This window comes from Vombatus ursinus, unplaced genomic scaffold (assembly GCF_900497805.2).
Source record: "Vombatus ursinus unplaced genomic scaffold, bare-nosed wombat genome assembly UNPS02009835.1, whole genome shotgun sequence".
Taxonomy (NCBI): Eukaryota; Metazoa; Chordata; class Mammalia; order Diprotodontia; family Vombatidae; genus Vombatus; species Vombatus ursinus.
In genome coordinates this window covers 26,915,983-26,918,541 of record NW_020949613.1, presented here as the reverse complement: position 1 = coordinate 26,918,541, position 2,559 = coordinate 26,915,983, and the positions used below count along the sequence as shown (strand labels likewise).

The window sequence follows — 2,559 nt, the reverse complement described above, 5'->3', positions numbered from 1 at the left end:
AGGCAGGGCGAAGCAACTCAGGCAGCCTCCCTCTTGGGCATATCCCCATCCAGAGCCAAAGGCTTCGCCTTCGCCTCGGGGCTTCTCTCCGATTTCTGGAGCTAGCATGCGAGAACGAGGAGGACAGAAGGTACGGGCTGGTGGATGCTGTCTTCACCTCTGTTTCTCCATCATTGTTACTTGAAACTCCAGTGATCAGAGTGGGGAGTCCTTGGGGCCTTTGGGTAAAGAAACACTTCTTGGGGAAAAAAGATCGGCGGAAAAAAAGAAGAAAAGAGAACAAGCAGACTAACCAGCGCCCGAGCGCACGCTTGAAAGATTTGGGAGCTTCCGAGCGAAGTAGAAGTACGCCTTCTCCAAGGATCACAAAGACTAGGGGCTCCAAGGCTGCTGGCTAGAAGAGCTGAAGGCTGGAGACTCTTGACTGTCTCTAGGGTTGAACGCGAGGCAAAAGAGCCAGAGGGGCTCAATTGCTTCTCAAGGATTGGGTAAGGAGAGGTCAGCGATCGAGGGTATGGGGACAGTGTATTTGGGGACGCGCCCTACTTGGCAGGGCTGCCTGCCGCACCCGTGACCTCTTTCGCGCTCCCACAGCAGCTGGGCTTCTGGGCTGTCCCACTGCCAGAGGAACTCCTGGATACGATTGGCTGTCGGGGAGAGATCATTTATCCCTCCCCACAACAAGATACCCCGCGGACCCAACCTCCCTACTTCAGTCCCCACCCTCCTGGCTAGCAGGCTGTATAGTCAGTCCATGATCAGAAGCTGTGCGCCACCTGCTCTCGAAGCACGGCGAGCGGCACAATGGAACAGCCTAGCCGTCAGTGCTCCCAGCCGACCTCCGGCTCCCTGACCTCCCCGCAGACTAATCATTCTACCTTCTCGAATTCCAACTGTACCCCTCCGGGGCCATACCAGGACTCGATTGCACTCCCTTGGAAGGTGGTCCTGGCCACATTCCTCGCACTTATCACCTTGGCCACCACGCTCTCCAATGCGTTTGTGATCGCCACGGTCTCTCGGACTAGGAAGCTGCACACTCCTGCCAACTACCTGATCGCCTCCCTGGCAGTGACTGACTTGCTTGTGTCTATCCTGGTGATGCCCATCAGCACCATGTACACGGTCACCGGTAGGTGGACGCTGGGACAGATTGTCTGCGATTTTTGGCTGTCCTCGGACATTACCTGTTGCACAGCTTCCATCCTGCATCTCTGTGCCATCGCTCTGGACCGTTACTGGGCCATTACAGACGCGGTGGAGTATTCTGCTAAAAGGACTCCCAAGCGAGCAGCGGGGATGATTGCCATGGTGTGGGTCTTCTCCGTGTCCATCTCCATGCCCCCACTCTTCTGGCGCCAGGCCAAGGCTGAGGAGGTAGCAGACTGCTTAGTGAATACAGACCATATCCTTTACACCGTCTACTCCACTGTGGGCGCCTTCTACTTCCCCACACTGCTGCTTATTGCCCTCTATGGCCGTATCTATGTGGAAGCTCGTTCTCGGATTTTGAAACAGACGCCCAACAGGACGGGCAAACGTCTGACCCGGGCCCAACTGATCACTGACTCCCCGGGGTCCTCTTCCTCTGCCACTTCCATTAACTCTCGAGCCCCCGAGGGATCCAGTGAATCGGGGTCCCCAGTGTACGTGAACCAAGTAAAGGTGAAAGTCTCTGATACTTTCCTGGAAAAGAAGAAGCTCATGGCCGCTAGGGAGCGAAAAGCCACCAAAACGCTTGGGATAATTTTGGGAGCCTTCATCGTCTGTTGGCTGCCTTTCTTTATCATCTCCCTGGCTTTGCCTATCTGCGATGACGCCTGCTGGTTCCACCTGGCCATCTTTGACTTCTTTACTTGGCTAGGATATCTCAACTCCCTCATTAACCCCATCATCTATACCATGTCCAATGACGACTTCAAACAAGCTTTTCATAAACTGATTCGGTTCAGGCGCACGAGCTGAATCTTGAAGTGGCAGAGCGTTCACCAAGGCGCCTCTGGGGAACGTGCTTGTCTTGTGTCTGATTCCACAGGTAAGGTGGACTCTTCTTATGCTGGTGCTGTCTCAGAGAGAGGCTCTCCTGGGCCAGAGAAAGCGGTGCTGAGAAACCAGTAGAGTCCAGAGGGGGCTCTGGAAGGAGAACCGTGCGTAGAAAGGGTAGAGCAAGAAGAATCTATCAGCTCCCCACACTCCCAGCTCCCCAAACCTCCTGCCTTGCTATTGACACTGCTGCTTTCCAGCTGTAACTTTTTTTTTAAATAAGCAATTAAATGGGAGATACTTACCCATTAAAGACCATTGTATGGAGTCACTGTCAGTCTATAGTCTCGAGTACCTGGAAACTTGCCCAGCTCCTATCTCCTACCTGCAGGCAGTGCTTATAATAGAAGTTTATCCTCCTGTGCTAGTGGGGGGAAAAGCTTGATATCACTCCTCTCTCCTACTCCAATCCAATGAAACTGGCAAGTGTTTACTTCTCTCAACTCTCTCTCTTTTAAGTATTTAAACACAGTCAGAGGAGCGTATGGATTTAGTTTCCTGGACCTTAATTTTGTC

At 53.1% G+C, this 2,559-nt stretch overlaps 1 protein-coding gene across 1 annotated transcript; it reads left to right on the top strand.

The window, feature by feature from the left end:
* The first annotated feature begins 804 nt into the window (after positions 1–804).
* On the top strand, positions 805–2,062 carry HTR1B (5-hydroxytryptamine receptor 1B). Its single transcript, XM_027852859.1, has one exon. It carries the CDS (start codon positions 805–807, stop codon positions 1,963–1,965), a length of 1,161 nt encoding a protein of 386 aa, XP_027708660.1. The 3' UTR covers positions 1,966–2,062.
* Positions 2,063–2,559: the final 497 nt, after the last annotated feature.

Bases quoted from the DNA above. Each gene is read 5' to 3' on its own strand.
- HTR1B (XM_027852859.1), top strand. From the start codon at position 805: ATGGAACAGCCTAGCCGTCAGTGCTCCCAGCCGACCTCCGGCTCCCTG.